General features: G+C 36.9%; 1 protein-coding gene across 1 annotated transcript; it reads right to left on the bottom strand.

The window, feature by feature from the left end:
• Window positions 1-208: 208 nt before the first annotated feature.
• LOC108679230 (PAX3- and PAX7-binding protein 1) lies at window positions 209-16,531 on the bottom strand. The gene is made up of 16 exons (XM_018167834.2): window positions 16,210-16,531; window positions 12,982-13,130; window positions 12,417-12,651; window positions 12,123-12,225; window positions 11,334-11,533; window positions 11,082-11,140; window positions 10,611-10,858; window positions 9,818-10,007; window positions 7,820-7,943; window positions 5,701-5,883; window positions 5,212-5,380; window positions 4,660-4,850; window positions 3,738-3,933; window positions 3,330-3,549; window positions 2,821-2,961; window positions 209-2,517 (listed from the first exon to the last, which is right to left on the bottom strand). Exons 1-16 carry the CDS (start codon window positions 16,424-16,426, stop codon window positions 2,404-2,406), a joined length of 2,739 nt encoding a protein of 912 aa, XP_018023323.1. The 5' UTR covers window positions 16,427-16,531; the 3' UTR covers window positions 209-2,403.
• Window positions 16,532-17,093: the final 562 nt, after the last annotated feature.

Below are 17,093 nucleotides of genomic sequence, written 5' to 3'. Positions count from 1 at the left end.
AAAAAAAAAAACTGGCAGGACTAGTCTCGACTCAGACTTCTGTTGCTACCTTCATAGCGCATTCTGCTAGCTTTCTGATCCAATGACAATAACTCTTCTTGAGTTTTACTGTCTTGCTTGGGCGGTGGTAGCAAATAAGCGTTCAAAAATTAATTAAATAATTTTATTAAAGTCTCGAGATGTCAGCTGTACCAACTTATTCCTGCCGATTCGATTCTACCTGTCCACTGCCAACGTGTATTTACATTGTCTCATGCATATTAGATTCGGTAGGAGCTGTAATAAAAAAAACGCTTGTTGCTAAGATCACAATGCCTTGCTGAAATTTTAGAGGTTGTTAAAAGTGGCCTTTCACTCTGTTATGCTCATACATATGATTTCCGATGTACGTATCACAACTATGACAAACAAAATATGCCTAAAATTAAAGATAGGTTTTGGTATTTGACCCCTACACTTCCCGAATTGAGCTTTGAGCAGTCACGCTGCAGGCCAGTTACATATGAAATTACCAGCGGACATCTCAAACTGTTACACCAATGTTCGTTAAATAAATAACAATATCAAATTTATAACGCGCAAAAAAGCAGCTAATTATGCATATGCAGAGCCAGGACTCTACAATTACGATAAGACATCCCAAGGTACGTTTAAAAAATTTGAAGTTAATTCCTAGCAACTTCAAGACGCAAAAAGTTTCATTTCGGGGATGTTGGACTTTGGAACCGTGTTAGACGGTTGAGTTGCTCAAGTGAAGGTCGCTTCAGCGCCAAAGTCATCTTTTATAAGTCCTTGAAAGTCCTAGGATACGTCCTTGAATATATTCGTTGGCTTGTTAGTTGCACACTGTAGTTAATGTAATCTATTTCAAGTAGACAGAATATCGGAGGAACAACTGTAATCAAAATCGCAATTCTACCGGTATTGAAAACCCTCTTCCATTCCGCAAATCTTCGTGTCATCCATGTTTGCGTATATCTTCGCTTCATTCTAAGTTTTTATGCAGGAATTAACGATACATGACGATGTACATTTTTTCTGTGAACTTTTACAAACCGGGCTTTGAACATAGAAGAAAATGAATGGTCACTAGTAGGGCTATGAATACATTTTGGCCATCCCTGAATGATAGGAAAATTAATTTATGGGTAAATAATGAATCGAAATGAAAAAATATCGAAGATGGCCAACATATATTAACGAACGCGTCATGCATTGGTAAAACAGTAGGGAATAAAAACCAGCTAGTAATATTAAGTATCTAATTAGGCCATGAATCTTTCGGATGAAAATAATGACCGGAAAGATGTGAGCCTATAACCATGACAGCGGTTGCAATCAATGTGGTGGTCTACACTGCATTCGTATTTACACTACACTGCATCTGAAATCGTAATTAATAAAATCGTAATCCACACAGCATTTAAATCTTGATAAACTTTGTCCTCCGCGTACAGATGGCAGTGGAATTTCAAGTCAAATGATCACAACCGTAAAACAAACGAATTTGGCGTACTATCAAAACTGTCGATGGTCGATAAGGTCTCGATAGCAACTAGCGACTGGATTTTCGCGTTACAGATTTCCGAAACTCTAAAGTTGAAGCTCATACGGCGTGGACGAAATAAGTACTTTTACTGTCATTGCAGGAGGGCAGAAATTTACCGATACCTAGCGAAAAAGTCCTGTTTTGAGCTTCAAACCGGTCTAAGTATATTTACCGAATAACAGTAAAACACCTTAAGAGCTTCGAAACCGTACTTCAGTAGTAAAAATAAACACACATGTGAAGCTATGTTCGTGAGTTACTATGGGCTGGGGAATGAAAACAGGGAATCAGTTTGAGATCTGCATCCTTTCAGGACATCATTATTTCAATGTCAAGTGGATACACTCAACAACGAAACATGTGAATAAATGATCAGTCAAAGCATAACACACCTCCAAGGCTCCAATACCCCGAGTCTGTTGATAATTTTACAAGTCGCTTATTGACCGAAAGACACACAAAGATTTTCTCAATCTTTTTTTTCGATTCAAAAATCGAAAAAGAAGCTATGTATTTAGATTTAACAAGTACTGCCACAAGAATGTGAGGAGCTGTCAAATATAATTAGATTTTTTTGACAATTATTGTGCACAGATAACAAATAACCAGCAAATTGCCGTTATGTGAATGATTCATTCGTAATATTTTACTCATTTTAAAAACGAATAATAAAAATAATCCGCGTCGACGAGGTCTCCAATATCTATCATGTTTTCACAAAGAAGGATAATTTGTGAACATGGGACATAAATTTCACTTATCAAAATAAATTGTAAAATTCCTAAATAACCCATATACATTTATTCATTCTCGACTTCAGTTGAGCTCACAAGAGAAATATAGAAAGGATGTGATTAGTCTTCAGATTTTTCCTTTTTTGTGAGGTATTTTGCAGATATTTCAGAAGCCGCTCGCGAAGCACCAATACTTTTGAGAAGCTTCCGTATTTCTTGAAGTGCGTCATCCCACTGCAGGTGAAACAAATTATAACAAAAAATTAAACAACAAATCATGACTACAGTCTGACTACAGTCGTCACGCATCTAACTCGAATAGAGGCTGAATCTGTACGAATACATGCTAAGTAAACAATTGCCTTAAAATAAAATAGCCGGGATAATATTGAGCATATCATTATACAGAAATCGATGCGTGTTCAAGTAAAAGAAACATAAATAGACAAGGGGACAAAGAAGTTCGGATTACAATTACATGAACTTGCTCAAGCGAACTTACAAGCACGCACTAAAAACATATCTATTTCAACTCACATGAGGGTCATTGGTATACGCGATGTCGGCTGTTTTTTGAGCAGTTGAAGCCAAAAAATGTTCCAGCTTTGAAAGAAAGATGTGAGCGCTGCCATCAGAGTTCTCTTGTTTGGCCCACTCCCTGGGCATGGCCTGAATCACCTGAAGGAATAATTCAAAAGGACCCTTAGACTAATCTACATCATGAGGCGCAAAATCAGCCAAGGAAAATAAATATATAAACGAGTCACGGGGAGTTCGTTTCCCTTTTTGTAACTTTCGGCTCCGTCAATTTTTCAATTAAATAATCCTAATGCAGCCGTTACGTGAAGAATAGTGCAAAAAAACTTAAAATAACTACTCCAGGTAAAACCAAATAATACAGCATTTAATTTTATTAGAATAAATTGCAACAATACTACAGATAAAAGTTCGCCATGCTCTATTGGATGCTCCATTAGATTTAAAAACTAAAGATTTCTTTAAAGCTTATCAGTTTCGTTTAGTTTTGGATACGGAAAATCACTCACGTATTTAGCCTTCTCAAGACCGTCCTTGAGGTTAACTTGGGCTGCGATGTTTAATGCAGGAATAAGGTACAAGTTCAGGATGCTCCTGATCCCCAGATCTGATATCGAGTTTTCACTTAGAATTTTATGCCACATGAGTACTAAACTCAACAACTTCCAGGCCACCCAAAACTGGCGTTGAAAGAACAAACTGCCTGACGATGTTCGAGACTCGTATGCTCTGAAAAATTGAGTTTGAGGAGTATATTAAAATTCATTTTCAGAATTTCAAAAAATTAGAATAATAAAATAAAAATATATTTTATCACATATACAAAACTTTTATTGCAATGAAGGCGGCTCTAAGCAGACAACTTGGAGTTAAAGTGAACATCGGAATATCTCATTAGACGTAGCAATCAGTCTTACGTTTTATTGAATATAGGAATGAAGACGTCTTTGTCAATGGCTTGTCTAATCTTGTCTACGACGGCAGTGCAGAGCTTCTTGAGCGGCTGAGAAGTGGGACGAATAGTGGGACAAGACTGGCAGAAATGACGGACCAGGTTCACAAGGCGGACGCTTTGCGAGTGCGACAGAGGATCCCAGTAAGCCACTACCACGTCTGCAAATAAAGAAAGTTGAGCCGCATAGCAACGGAAAAGGCCGATAGTTTTTAGTGGGCTGGAAATGATCTAATACAATTTTATGATCATTCAATTTATCAAAGTTTATTTAAAGCCTGGTGCGGTAAATGTACGGGGATTGGAAAATCTGATTGAAAGTAAACAATTAAATAAACATGAGCGCCAGGCATTGGCATAGTTGGTATCGAAGCACCAGGATGAGAAACTACATTTTATGCGGGCGAATCATGAAGCATTACAGAACGATCGTACGAGCGGTTGGAATAAAAATTATGCAATCATTCTAATTCACTGAATTCTATTTGTTTCTTTTATGTTGTAATAAAAATTCGAAACTTTTTTCTAACTTTAAAAAAAAAAACAGAGGTAAATGGGAAATATATGCAACGGGTACGCGCGTCTTCCTCTTATCACTATTACTTCATTTTGATGAATAACTTCGGGAAAGCGGGATTCTCTAACTTCAGCTATAACCTATTCCGGGGCTACGCCGGGTTCAGATCCTGATATCTTTCAGAGAAAGGACAGGCTAGGTGTCAAAATCCAAGAAAAAAAAATGCAGACGATGAGATTCAAAGTCAAGAGGTCAAATTTTCTAATGAACACCTCTACAAGTGTTTTTCAAAAACAATCTTTTTGGCGGAGCTACAATAATTCCCTCGAAAGGGCCATTGACATCATTTTTGCGTGACGTGAGCGCCGACCTCTGAGCTTGACGAGCACGACTTTTTCAACGACCCTCGAAAGCAAATGCTTGTCGGGGTCTTGAGCAAACTCCTGTAGCGTCAGGGCGGCCGAGGCTGGAGGTGCGGCATACATGGCCAGCTGCGCATACCAGGCCTGTCGCTCTATTTCAACGCCTTCACTCAACGGGTTCCATAGCAGCAACTCTAACCTGCAACATTACAAAAAACATATACTTAAATAGGATGTCAGTATTGCAATACATCATGTTGATTTCCAAGCAACTTGTTATTCAGTAGAATTATTGCTAGCTGAAAACTCAACGATACTCAGCGAGTATCATGTATCTACTCAGCAATACGATACAAACGCTACAAACATTACAGTGTGCACCCAACCGTTGAAACCCCCAATTAACACATGGAAACGCGATCTATGATTGAAGGAAAAATAATGAACGCGATTACCACACACACAATTTCTATAAACGGCCAATAGCTCAATGAGCTCCCAGATTGAACGTTGAAGAAAATGCAATCATCGTTCACGAGTTGTAAGGCAGCTCGACCGACCGTATAAATACTCCGACAAGTGCAGGCATGTTGTTTGCAGCATAGGCGTCTGCATACGCTTGCGGTGCAGCCCTGCGCCACTTCTCAAACTGACGCAAGACCGCCTCCAAAGAGCAGAAATCTTCTTCAACATCTGAGAAAAGCTCAACTGACTCCTTTGATAAAGCCTCTGCACAAAATGTAAGTATTATAATTAATTTTGGTGAACGTGCAAATATAAAAAAAAATATGTAGGACATAGAGTTATTGAAATCGATTAATTAACGAGATAACAGGAAAAACTCTAATCCATTCATTTTTTTTGTCGTAATTTTTAACCAATTGTGTGCGAGGGTAAAAAGTAAAAAAAATTACTCTGTGGAATTTATCGAGAAAAAAAATTTAAATTAGTTACTTTAAATTAAGTTTCGAGTCACAAATCTAACACATCGAACATGAATGACTCCATGTAGAAGTTTCAGTTGGGAGCTCTAGGATGTGTTGACCGACCGAGCTGTTGCTGGTATTGCTGCAGCTGCTGAGTGGGCAACTCGTCGTCGGTGCTGGTGCCGTCGTGATGGTCCTGAGCTGCAGAGCCTCCGCGCTTCTCTCGTTCACGTCGGCGACGCGTGCGACGACCTTCACGTTCAGCACCCCGGCGGGTACGCAACGGACATTGCTTTAGAGACTCGCCTGTAGAAGAACAGCAAGTGTCAAAGCCCCTGAACATGTAAGAAAAATTTCTTCGTGGGCGAGTGTTGAAACGACCATTTATTGCAACGAAATACACAAATAAACTTCAAGTTTGTAATCAAAAGCTAAGTTATGCAAAACTAGGGAAATTACGCAGGTATAGCTGTTGAACTTAGTTTATTAATTATAAGATTCAGCAGAAAATAGCAATTTATTAATTAATTCATAACTGAGATGGAGAATTATTCAACACAAAAATAGACACGTTATGAAAACTAGTAAAACAGTTTTAATGTGATTGGAAGTAACCTATTAAATAAATTACAAGAATGGAGCTTCTCGTTACCCAAACAAAGGTTGATAAAAATGTTGATATACTTTTTTAAATGTTACTAGTTCAGGTGGCACACTAAAGCACATTAATATTTCAAACGCTACTGATTAACATAATGACATTCACACCACATGATGTTACTGAAGTTGTTACTTTAGCTCACCTCAGAGATGACCCTGTAGGGAAAAGTTAACGCAACACATGCACACAATTATTTATCATCAGTCTCACACCAACAAATGTTTTAGAATGAAAATAAAGCACAAATATAATGGTAGATATTCCAATAAAGTATAAACATCCCTGTATATTCTAGTCGTTATGTAGCCTATATTTCTATAAGCAGTATGAATCATAATTAAATTGTAAATGGCAGGTGATCACCAAGCATACACTCCTGGCTGCTCGAATGCAAGCAACCACATCTAGCAGATAGAGACGCGCGAGGATTTTCTAAGCAAGATAACTGTAGCAAATTGCGCAAGTAGACAAATAATCTATAGAACTTTCTATCTCAATAAAGATTCTAGGTGTTGCCGGAAAGAAACTGTGACTTAGCATATTGGCCGCCGAACAAATTTCAAATTTGGCATTATCTTCCTCGAACATTTGCAGGCGCCCAATAATTTGCTCGAAATGATTTATCAGCCCAAAACAATCATGCTGGCTTTCGCGACAAGACAAACCCTGACAAGATAACAATTATCTTAAATGTTTATAAATATTCGAACACTGCAAATAAATACACAAGGTTTTTTGCTCATACTGACCAACTCAACATGATGACCAATCCCTTTAACGAAATTTGAATGCAACACATTAAATTGATACGAGGAAATTATAACTGTTTCAAATTGATTTTCAGACGGTAATTAGCAATCTAATTCTATTCTATGTTTTCAGATGAAAATATTGTAAATTCAGTTAGACTGCAAATGTCAGCCATAATTGTCGAGGCTGTGGATAGGCTTTGTGAGCATCTCCATGGTATCAACAAGATTTCTGATGGGAGCAGCAAGGTTCCTAAACTAGATATCTTCTGTGTGCGGCAAAAGCAGTCGTCGTCTAGATTCCTTTTGATGGTGCAGCTAAAGTTGTCAACTAGACTTCTTGTATCGGTGAAGCAAAATAGGTCATCTACATTCCTTTTGGTGATGCAGCTAAAGTTTTCAACTAGACTTCTTGTATCGATGCAGCAAAATAGATCATCTATTCCTTTTGATGGTGGAGCTAAAGTATTCAATTAGACTTCTTGTATCGATGCAGCAAAATAGGTCATCTATTCCTTGTGATGGTGCAGCTAAATTATTCAATTAGACTTCTTGTATCGATGCAGCAAAATGGATCCTCTAGATTCCTTTTGATGGTGCTGCTAAAGTTGTCAACTAGACTTCTTGTATCGGTGAAGCATGAGAAGTCCTCTATATTCCTGTTGCTGGTGTGGCTGAGCCGTCAACCAAAGTCTGGGAGTGGATGCGTTAAAGCGCACCGCGATTAGAGTTGTAGGTGCTATCAAGCACAAACAACTTGAGCATGAAGGCTCACATAATGGTTCCAGCAAACTATTTCCACACGATCGCAGCAAGGCGACACTAAACTTACTAATAAAAGGTGAGACCTCATCGTTCTGATCAGTAACATCTTGACGACGACGAGCAAGAAGCTTGTCGGTGCGTTGCTTGTAGAGCGTTAACACGCGCTGCTCCAGATCTTCAATGCCCACCATCTGAAGCAAGAAGGTATGTTCTGTTATTAAACTAAAAAATCGTAATAATAAATGTTTGTGATTGGTATTGTCTAGCCAGAAATGTTTGGTTGCACTTGGTTAGAATAAGAACATCACGAAAAAAATCTCACGATATCCCTCCTAAACAAGGAAAGCCAATCAACTCGACACAACGATACAAATCTGAATGAAAATCTACAACTTTAAAAAATGATCGGAAAATTTAACAAAGAAATCATGTCCCCAAGGGAACTGGACCAAATAATTAGGAAACAACTTTGTTCATCCTTTGAAAGAGATGCATAGATATTTATGGCATTTAGACTAGTCACAAATAGTGGTCATGAGGCCGATCAGATCAACTGTTCACACCCGTTTATTTCCCCGGACTCTCATAGCTTAGAAAGTCAAGACAGTCATCGATAGTAAGTAAGATGAAATGTTCACATGAGTTTAAGAGAACAATCGACACAGATTTGTGGCAAAGATAATTTCATAAACACAAAATTTAGAGACATAAAGGAGATGATCGTTAGGAATTGCTAGATGATATGGACGAGTGACGCAAAAAATGGTAATTTAAACAGGGATGAATATACATATTTGGCGCAGAACATATATATGATAGCAGAGAAGTTTCCTTAGAAGCCACGATCAACAAGTTATGCAGACACGTCAGTACATGCTAAATTATGTTTTTTTTTAACAGTTTAATTTACCCGAGTCAGCAAAGGTTGCCTAGGCAACTTAACTAAGTCTTAAAAGATTGATACATTTTCTATTTTTACATGAATTTCACTCGCATTTCGCGCACTTTACGTTCAGATAATCAACAATACCTATTATTTAATTTATGAGGTCACCTTTGGCTAAGCGCCATTCATGAACACTTACAATACCCAACGAGGATGAAAATATGAAACAAAAGCTAAAAATAACTGACACGAATCATCGATGACGAAAAACATCGTAATGTGCGAGAATTTTGGTGTCACTTAGACAGTATATATACACAATTGGCTATGGCAGCTTAGCAATATGCCAATTAAAATGTAAAATTAGCACAAGTAGCTTGTGTGAACGCATTGAGCTGAATCAGGTAGTTTTAATCAATCATGAAATCTTGAAATTGATCTATCATATCAAGGGTTTACAGCATCAGCTTGACAGAAAACTGGAACGACTATAAAAAAAACATTAATTGCCACGATAAGGAACATCGTGTTATGTACCGGAAGATGAATTAAACCAACGGCAACAAAAACTTAGTTTTAAATTAAATTTAAATTTAAAAGTAATAGGTATCAGCTTTCCACCTACTAATTTAACTTGCTACTTTGATTTGTTAGTTTAGATAAGTAAAATTATCAGCTTATTCATAATGAATCAGCTACCTGCAGGAAATTTTGTAACACAAGCCAATTAATTCAACTTATTCTAGATGATAGTTTCAAGCAATTAATTACAGTAAGTGATTCAGTGAACTCGGTGAAGTAATACCAACAGGTTAAAGTACTTGCATAAAAAATCATAAAAAAAGGCTTTCAGAAAAAAGTATTTTAACCTGAATGTAAATTTGTTTTTAGAACCTGAACCTGCATGGCGGTGGATATTTTCATGAAAGATGCAGATATTCGAACTAAAGCCTAACTATTAACAACCACACAGTTCCCACATCGGAACCATTCACATAGTAATAAGTACACAATGGATTATCACTGTCTAATCTTGCAAGTGTTACACTGGTTTTCTTGCTGTGCTCACATTTTCATAAAATAATGAATATATCGCTGAAATTCACGGAAAGAAATAGACATGAAATACAGGAGGAAATACAAGCCAGATTGCCCTCAAATGGTATTTGATTAACCCACCTTTTCATTAAGACATTCTCTGAGATCAGTGACATACCCACGCAATGCTTGATATAACTGGAACGTCTGCGCGAGCTCAGCCTTCTTCTGTTCACACAGCCTCACACCTTCAACGCACTCTTCGTGCTCGACACGCAGCGCGTCTCTGTCCAGGGCGTGGCGTCGATGTACTTCTGCCAGGCTGTTGCGACTGTAATGAACATAACTATAAATTTCCAGGCTCAGCTGTAATAAGGTGGACGGTAGAATGATTTAGTCACAAATAATAACGGTAGGTATATATATATATATTTCAAAATGAGCAATGTTAAAAACCCTTATTTCTCTTCATCACCAAGGACTGCAGTGAAATTCTGACTTGCCTGCAATGTAGAAACATTTTTCTTGAACGAGGGGAAAAGATTTTGAAATGGTGGGTCTAACAGAAATAAAATAAACTGCTTTAATGAGCAAGAAATTATAATTTTGATGTAGGTAATAGTACTAAAATGAAGAACTCCCAATAATTGTTTGCTAAATGATTCGTTCAGACCCAAAGTAGAATTAACATTCTAGATTTTTGAAAATATGTTCCATGGTTTTCAAAATATCTTTATTGTTTTCTTACCATGGATCAGACTGCCAACTGGACAACTCAAATTAAAGTCTTAGCCATAAGAAGGATCGGGCCTACATTTTAATTTATCATCGGTTTTGCACATCGGATAATCTCAGATCGAACCTGAAAAAATCTAAATCTAGCTTCAAAAACGTTAGGAAGTTCATTATTTGACACCTAAAATACTGCCAGTACCTATCCCTGAGTCGCTTCATGATGCCTTCTGCCTGATAGTTTGCTCCAGGCCGCGATGACAGCAAGGCGGTGGCAGCCATCAGAGTGGTGGGTGTTGGCGTGCTGTTGCTGGGCAGCAAAGCTCCTGTGCTGCCGTTGTTGATGGCATTTGTAACCGCAGCTGCAGAAGATGTGAATGAAGGGATCGAAGGTGCAGGACCGAATGTAAAGCCTGGACGTGATGAAGCGTCCAATTCCATTTCTCCCAGCTGCAAAGTGAAATAAATTGATAGTAGATGGGAGCATAAATGTTGCGCAAACTGACTATAATTATGAGCTTTTAGAAGGCATATGTTTGATCTCACGGGGATTTATCAGATAAATATAACAGACGTATCACTTCCGCGAATGAAAACAAAAGTATATCCATACTAAACAAAGGTCGGCAGAAATAACACAATACACATCATAGTAATGTATCTGAAACCTCACCTTGCCAGCTGCTTTCTTCATTTGCTGAGTCTCCCACACGCGATCTTCTTCGTCGGAACCTGTAACCACAAAATGTTTGAAATTATATACACAAAACCCCTGTAAATACAGCACACACAAAGCGTTTAATATTCCATTGAGCCTGAGAAAAATTTAAAATTTTGTAAATATTAGATGATCACACCCATTGTGAGGAACACACATAAACTTGCTTCTAAATTCAGAATAAATTTAAATAAGAAGCCCACTTACCCTGATGGACGCGTCCCACAGCAACCATAGCCTTAACCTCCGAGAGGCTAGTGCCAGCGCTGGCCCCTCCAGTACCGGAGTGCACATCACTGAAGTGTAGACGACCATCCCCTCCTCCCCCACCATCGTCTTCATCTCTGTCATTGTCCTCCTCACGTATCAGTCGTCCACCAGGCTTATGAGACACTTTTACTTCTTCCCTGAATAAACAATATGATGGAACAAGAAATTAATTTAAAATGTAGATCAACAACTTATACAAGCAACAAATATCATACTTCAATGAAGTTATTACTAAAATATATATACATTGAACATTTTAACATTGTCCTATGTGCCACATGACATTCCTCTTTTTACAAAGAAATTAAATAACCCTGGACCAATTCTCAGAAAAATTATCATTGGCAATAAGAAAGTGGCATTATTCTCAACCAATCAAGATATGGAAGGTCAACCCGAATTCAGTGCATGAAAGGTTCAGAGTAGGTTTGAAAATATTCCGAATTCCCTATAAGAAAATATTGCAATAATCTGCGTATCTGTCATATATATAATTTGTAGATTTTACAAAACATTTGGAGGGCAATCATCTACATACATGTTGGAAAGCATGTAGCTTGAAAAACTAAAATCTTCAATCAACGTGAGTTACAGTCAATTTAGTATAATTATAATTTAATAAACTATTCTTGCGATCAGGAGATAGTTCCAGAGCGAGTGTAACAAATTCTCAAGGGTTTTGTCAATAATTAGTATATTAATCTGGCAGCAAAATATGAAAATAACCTCTCAGCTCCTTTGTCAACAGGGATGTAGTCAGCCATTTCTCTAGCCTGCTGTCTCTGTTTCCTGATCATGTGAATTACATTGGCATCAGGAATTTGACCACCTGAAGAGAAATAAATATATTATGTTACCACAAACAAAAATGAATTTAAATACTTTCTTAATTAGCTTAAATTAACAAATAAGTAATATGTATCCATCAAAAAATAAACTTGGATATTTTTATCAAATAATAACAGAAGGTGGTCAAAAAAATTCACTAGTCAGGTCAGAAATTATTTTCATTTGTCCCACTTTTCAGAATATTCTTCAGTGGGTCCAGTGTTGAATGTCTGTTATGGCGTGATGTTGCTGTGAGCCTTCCCACGTCTTTGAGATCACGTGTTGCATTCCTATGTAGCTGAAATTCGTGTTGGCTCTCTTTGCTGGACTTGATATCAACAACTTCATCATCATCATCTGAGTCTCCGGGTTGGTGAGCAATGGCCTCAGCTTCACGACCATTCACAATTTTTATTCCCATTTCCGACTGTAAAGAAAAAGCAATACAAAAATTAATTTGAGAAAATTCACTTATTAATATTGTTTAACACTGCAATTATAATGATAGAGTACTAAAATATAGGAAATACTTTTTAACAATACACCTTATCAAAGTAAAAGGAATATTTTTTAACAACTTGTATTGTTTCCCTGCGTGAATCAATTAAGTGGCATGAAAATTAGTGATATAAGAAATGCAGATCTGAAATGAAATAGAAACCACTCAAGAAATAGAAGGCAAGCCAGCAAAAAGTTCCTAAAACGCACTAAGTTTGCACCATTTCAGGAGTTAGATAACTTATAACAAATATTTTACCAATTCAGCAATTCCACCCTTCAAGGAGGGCTTGTCTCTGAACTTGTCCTTCTCTTCTTTCTTCTTTTCTTTCCGTTCCTTCTTCATCTCCCGCCTCAGCTTGTAGCTCAAGACAGATTTCTTCTCTTGAAAAGCGATGCCATCATCAGCTGAAAAAGTTCATCACTGAATTACTTGATGAATTATACATGACTACTCATCTGATTTAGATTTAGGCTCGTTATAAATTTTGGTTAAGCAATTCCATCATGATTCATCATCAAAGTTTTAATCATGATTAGTGGAATGTTTTGTTTAAGAGCTAGAAAATTCAGGTCAGAAAAGTTTTTACTAACACCGTGGATGGCAGGACTATATAAAAAGGGCCTTAAATTAAAGATTTTGGCCCATATAAAAAAGGAGTCATTTGATAAAGAAGATTTTGTGGATGACTTGCATAGTTTCTTCTTGCATTGAGTCCACAAGAGGATTTGGGTTTGGAGCATTAGAAATCACTCAACTATGCTGATTTGCTGAATATGATCCTGCTTTCTTTTAACTTAAAGGTAGAATTACCTAAAGCATTTTCATGAGTATTGATTGATGACTTTCTAACAATCAGATTCAGCAAAAAAAAAAATAATAATAAAAAAACTACAAAATTTTGTTAGAAAACATTAAAATTAGCACAGAAAGAAATGCACATCTTCTCACTAGAAATTATTAAAAATCAATTACTATTATGTGAATCTTTATGAAATTATGTAAACTGTAAAGCATTGATGATTGATGCACTGTTGCACATGAATCATTAACTCAAGTTTGACATTATAATCTATGTAAAATAAACTAGTGGTGGCCATGGTGGCAATCCATAGGTTATTCAAAAGAACCTGTTCTTATGTCATTTTGAACCGATCAACGCTTCTTTACGGACCGATCGTAAAACACCTTCACCGGCAAAAGCTTTTGCACTTCTGAAGAAAGTCAGCTGACAGCTACACTGGCCGTGGGGCGTGGTGGACCGAATTTGAATTTGAATGAATCCACTTGAAATCCTATCGACTCATTCGACTGTATAGTATACAACTTACAAGTCATAGAGCCTAAATTTTAAATATCTCTAAAAAAATTTACGTTTCTGCATGTATTATAATGCTGTTAACATTAGCAAACTTTGAATTATCTCTGATGCAAGAAATACTTGCTTAAATCATTTTATTTTCAATATAAGCGACTGGATGCAACAATCGGTTCGCAACAAGGAACATAGCCTTGACAGCAGTCATTTCGAATTTTCGATTGACCTTAATTTCTAAATTAAAATGTATTTAGCCAGTATTTCTTGCACCAGAGATACTGTCAAGTATTTCAGTGCTAACAGCATCAAAATCCACACAGAAACGTAAAATTTTAATAGGTTTTACACTGAAATTTACGATCCTATTGCACAGAACTGACACCAATTTCAAATTAAAAACGACTAAATTGAATCCATCGCGCTTTCTGGCATCTTCTCTAACAGCTGATCTCCCTTACAGTGCATTTTTTTAGCTTAAGTTGCTAATACGTAATTAATGTAGTTTTCCATAGTTCCGTTGGTACAAAACTTACAAAACAATGTTGAATTATTGATTGCTAATTTCTTGCATTAGGTAAATGTTTATGATTCAAATTGATCATAGAAGTTGTACCCATAGAATGTACCCGTATTCAGATGCCAGCGCTAGCAAGTAGCAGCGGCCATCAAATGAACTACTTTATTGTTATTATCTTCACTAATAATTTATTAATATCGTATTCTGCTTAGGCACAGTCTCTCAAAATGTTCCAGAAAAACTTTTATATTACCAATTATTTACATTTATTTGTTTGTGGTGCAGCGAAATATTGCTTTTTTTTTGTCTCCACGTGTTCGTTTGTATGATGACGTCACCGTGGGACGACATACGTCACCGTTTGTGACGTATGTAAACATATAGCGTCAAACCAAAGCTGACGCCTGACAGCACGACAGCTATGAAGCTGGGAAGTTCAGTTTTGCATTGAAATCGATGGTTATTTGTGAATAATATTTTCGATTGTGATACTATAACATTTCTGATTGTGAAGTAATTTTGATTGTGATATTGACACTTGACAGAAGTGTCAACATTTGAACATCGAAGTTCTAACATCATGGCTTGGCCAATTTTACCGATGTCATTGTCATTTTTCACGTCATTGATATAAATCTGGAAGCAACGTAAGAGAGTAAGGAATTTCCCAGTTCAAATATTTATTTATTTACTTATATCAACTTCGAAACTGTACATATTTTAAAATTGAGTTGTTATGAGACCATAACTGAGAAAATGTTGCTCAATGGGTTAGTCCAGTCGTAAATGAGACTTTCGTTATTCCCTTCCTACCCCCCCCCCCCCCCCCCCCCCCGCTGAGCCGGACCGGTCGATGCTCTTGCAAACGCATAAGTACTCACAAGTCACAATAATTCCCTGCCACCATGGTGGTGGCTGATGGCTGTGGTGCCATTAGCCTAATGGCACTACTTTTAAACTTATTATATAGTTTCCTTGCTTAAGTAGGGTAAACGCAGTATATTCCAAGTTTCCAGCTGCCAACACATTAAGGACATAGCAAAAAATGAATGGCTATAAAAAATCACCGTATCATGGCGTATGTGCAACTTGAGTTCTGTTTGCTTTACGTCACTCAAAACACCACACTACACGCCAGCAACGATGAAACGTCACAAACTGTTGCCATATTTATTTAAAAGCCTTTAGAATGCAAACCTACCAAATCCCTACTGTGCCCTACATTCCAACGCTGTGTGTGACTAAATTAGGCACTTTGTGAGACTAATTTCGGGCCGTGCTTCAAACTCGCTGAATTTGTAATTCCGACCCCCTGTGTTTGAATTCCGATCGCTGTGTGAGCTGTATTAGAATACAACACAGCTCAGACAGAATTAGAACACTATTGAATGTTGAACACTACGTTATTAGACTTTTGATTAAGAGCTATTAAGCTTTTAATACAGAAAAATTTTAATTTTTGCATACAGCTCAGAACAAGCTGTGGTTAGGGCATGAAGTAGCAAGTAGGTACAATTTTACAAATAGGTACAATGATACAATCATTAGGCCTAAACTGATAAAGTACAGCGACCAGATTACATAAAGTACAGACTCAGTACTCACTACAGAGCACATAAAGTACTCTGGCATAAAAAAAGTTCATATTCACCTTCAAGTTCATCTTCAAAGCTCAATGCATTAACAGCTATTCGTTTTTCTTTGCTTTTCTTCTTCTCTTTTTTTATGGCATTTGTAAAAGAGCCATTATTTGAAGTTAAACCAAATCCCCCAGATACATCTCCAACTGGCTTTTCATCTTCTTCTTCATCGAAAGGTAATTTTCGCTCTCTTATGTTCCCAGCCTTCTTCTTTTTAAACAACGACATCTTTGCAGCAAGATTCAAATTTGATTGACTGGAAAGAAGTCTTCAGCACACATTCGTTTCAGCATTCCAACATGGTTGACAGCAATAGCTCGAAACTAAAATGTACTCTAGCGAGTGCTACAATTTATCCTACACATGTGAAAAACTGTGAATCTCAGGAGTCTTTGCCTGCTTCACAAATTCATAATATCCACGGTCCACGCTTTAATGATGGAGTACTGTGGCTTGTGACCTCGATATATACTGTTATATAAAAATTAATAATGAGTAGAAAATTATCTGACTACAAATAAATGAAGTAGAGCCTAACTTCCGATTTTTTTATGAGCAGCTTGGAAAATCTAGGAACATATATGTATTTTTTTGTCTGTGATTATGTTCTAGCATTTAATCATCATTATTCTTATATATTATGATGGAATTGGAATTGGAATTGGGGTGCGTGGTGACCTACGGTCATGACCTTTAAATCGGTCATACACGCTGCCTAAAAAAACTTTTACTAGCATCAAAAAAATTAAAAGTTCACACTCTTATGTTAACAAAAAAGTTCAAATATACCATATTCACAGCTGTCCTAAGAAAAAATATAAAAATTTGACAATCGCAAAAAATTAAAACCACGTACTAAAACAATTCGGCACGTTCACACGTATTCCCACCCTCC

Source organism: Hyalella azteca, unplaced genomic scaffold (genome assembly GCF_000764305.2).
Source record: "Hyalella azteca isolate HAZT.00-mixed unplaced genomic scaffold, Hazt_2.0.2 contig7133, whole genome shotgun sequence".
NCBI lineage: Eukaryota > Metazoa > Arthropoda > Malacostraca > Amphipoda > Hyalellidae > Hyalella > Hyalella azteca.
Note: the sequence above shows the minus strand (reverse complement) of the source record. Positions and strands in the feature narration are given on the sequence as shown.